This window comes from Eurypyga helias, unplaced genomic scaffold, assembly GCF_000690775.1.
Source record: "Eurypyga helias isolate BGI_N326 unplaced genomic scaffold, ASM69077v1 scaffold26057, whole genome shotgun sequence".
NCBI lineage: Eukaryota > Metazoa > Chordata > Aves > Eurypygiformes > Eurypygidae > Eurypyga > Eurypyga helias.
The window spans coordinates 7,526-10,244 of NW_010261492.1; the positions used below are offsets into that span (position 1 = coordinate 7,526).

The window sequence follows — 2,719 nt, forward strand, 5'->3', positions numbered from 1 at the left end:
CCCCCCCCGCCCCCCGCCCGCTGCCGGCGAGGGAGGGAGCAGACCTGCCGCCCGCTTGAGGTGAAGCAATTGAAGTGTGGGGCTGCCACTGGCATTTCCTGCCTGTAATTAAAGCTTTTAATGAGGAGGCATATGGTAACCCCCAACCCCCGCCGCCCCAGCTGCCAGGTGTGGGTTTATTAACGGCTGCTAATTACACTGTATTCGGCGTAGATGGAGGGCTGCGTCGCCCAGCCCCGAGCGCTCGGCTGTGAACGCTGCCAAAACCATCCTTGATTGCATTTATCCTGCTTCCCCTTGCGCTGGGAGCTGACTCCCCAGGCGTTTGCAGGGCGGTTTGGGGACACCCCCACCCCTGGGACACAGTGCTAGATCCTTCCCGCTCCACCCGACCCCCTCCTCCATGTGTGGGGGCTGCAAATCCGGCTGCGCATCCTCTCCGCAGCCAGTGAGTGCTTTTTATTCCCAGGGGTGAGTTTTGGTGGAAACCTGACGGTCCTTTCCCCATCCCCACGTGGGACGAGTTAATTTCTACCTGATTCCCTGTTGTTTCCTCCTCTGAACTCCAGCTTCCGCAGAGACCAGCGTTCACTCCACAGGTCTGGAGCTCCACATCCTCTGTGAGGATTCCAGGAGCGGCCACCGAGCCTCCCGGGTCTCCAGCCGCACATCAGAGCGACAGACAGGTGGAAGATCCGGGTTTTACCAGGCTGATCCCGCGTGGAGTCTTCCCAAGTCGGGGAAGAAAGAACTGCAAAGTGCCTTTTATGCTTTTCTCGCTTCTTTTTAATTGCAGTAACTTCTAAATTACTCACAGGTTTAATGTCTGTCAAACGTCCGTGCTAGCTGAAAGATGGCATTAGGAAAAGCAGGAATTACTATTGATATTTCATGGTATGTCTGTGCCAGAGGTTCAGAACTGCTGAGGCCAACAGAGAGGTGCACAGAGGCTGCCAGGGATTTGGAATCAAGATGGAATAAGCTTAAATAAGTAACTGCAAAGAACTGAAGCCTGTCAGCCTTGACACTGGCACAGGAAGATCTGATTAAACGTGACTAAACTGAAGTTTGTAATTCAGCAGAAAAAGGACAATGGACAACAAAAATAAAAGCAAACGAAAGCCCATGGAAAGCAACCAAAGCTGAAGTAGGACGCAGGGATGGAGTTGCTCATTTCCCCCCGTCGTTCTGTATCAGACTGGGGAGCAGCACGCTGTCCTGGCGTAAAGCCAACACCAGCCACCTCATCGCACGCACACGGAGTGGTGGGTAACCCCCAAATCTCAGACACGGGGGGGTGAAATTCAGTATTGATGCAAATGGATCTATTTCCCATCAGAACCTTGGCAACCGTATCACCGTCTCGCTCTTCTCTGGAATTCCCAGTTGGTGGTTTTTAAACACGGCGAACGGCACGAGAGGCTGCCGGTGCTGTACAGCTGTCAGGAAACCGGGACACAGTCCCCATGGCCTCGCTGCCAAAAACATCGACTGTTACCTGAACCTGGGTCAGGCTGGAAACACTCACACATTCTTACAGGCCTTAGGCTGGTTTTGTTTTAATTAATCCTTAACTTAAGCAAATGCTATGCCATGTTCAGTCATTGTTCCGAAGGGCAGGATAAGCTTCACAGTGAGCTTATCCAATACAAAATTCATTCCCAAACACCACTTTCAGGGTTATATCTCCCAGAAAAACAAAGCTTTTTTTCCTCTCCCTACTATCCTTCGGTGACGCTAAACAGGTACAAACAGAAGCAGTTCAACAGCTTTTAGTTTAGATCCTGGCAGGATTAGAGGAGTGCGGGATGAGGGGAGACTACTGAAAGGATACCTATCATTTTAAGCAAGCTGTCTAAATTATTTGTGTTGCTTTTTCAGCATTCCCATTACTGATAATGCTTCTTCATTTTGTTGCTTTTCTCTTCAACATCTTTCAGCACATCTTGCAGTTTCTTCGAGTTCTGTGTCAAGAACGCAAAGCTTTCTCTGAAGTTGCTGATTCCATGCTCCCTACAGATATTCTCAAGCCCATCAAACCATTGCAGTATCTTCTCAAGCTCGGCCTGCACAGCCTTCTGTTCCTCCAGTTCCGCCCGCAGCGCCTGCCCGGCAGACACCTCGGCCCTGTACTGCTGCTGCACCTGATGGATCTCATCCTGAAGCGCTTGGAACTGTTCTTTGCTGTAGGAGTACTGCTCATGGACCTTGTCCTCGGGAAGGAGCACGTTCTTAGGGATGGTTAACACCAGCTGCAGAAGCACTTCTTCCATTTTACTGAAGAGTTTGTCAAAGTGCTCCTTCATGAAGAGAAGAAATTTCTCCGTGCTTTTGCGGATTTGGGAGGGGCTGATTTTGCAGTCGGGAAACGTGTCCAGCTTCCTAAGGATGACACTCTCGACCACCAGCATCATTTCGAAGAGGTAGTCCTGGAACGCGATGTAGATGCGCAGCATGCACGTCTGGGGGGTGAAGCCAAAGAACTGCGCTTCGTAGGCCATGGGACTGACCGACATGGTGGCGGATGACAGCCGGTAAGGGCAGGACAGAGAACGCGCGGCCCGCGGGGAGACGGGCCTTGCTGTGAGCAGGAAGGCCGAGCCCGGAGCTGAGGGGAAGCTGGCCCAGCGCAGCCGCGCTCTCCCGTGCTGTTACCCGAGGTGCCGGGGCCGCTCCTCCCGCTCTAGTGCCACAGGCCGAGGCTGGTGGCCGAGGCTGC

General features: G+C 52.7%; 1 protein-coding gene across 1 annotated transcript; it reads right to left on the reverse strand.

Annotated features, from left to right (window-relative positions):
- Positions 1–1,889: 1,889 nt before the first annotated feature.
- On the reverse strand, positions 1,890–2,516 carry MIS12 (MIS12 kinetochore complex component). Its single transcript, XM_010155399.1, has one exon. The coding sequence runs from the start codon at positions 2,514–2,516 to the stop codon at positions 1,890–1,892; it is 627 nt and encodes a 208-aa protein (XP_010153701.1).
- Positions 2,517–2,719: the final 203 nt, after the last annotated feature.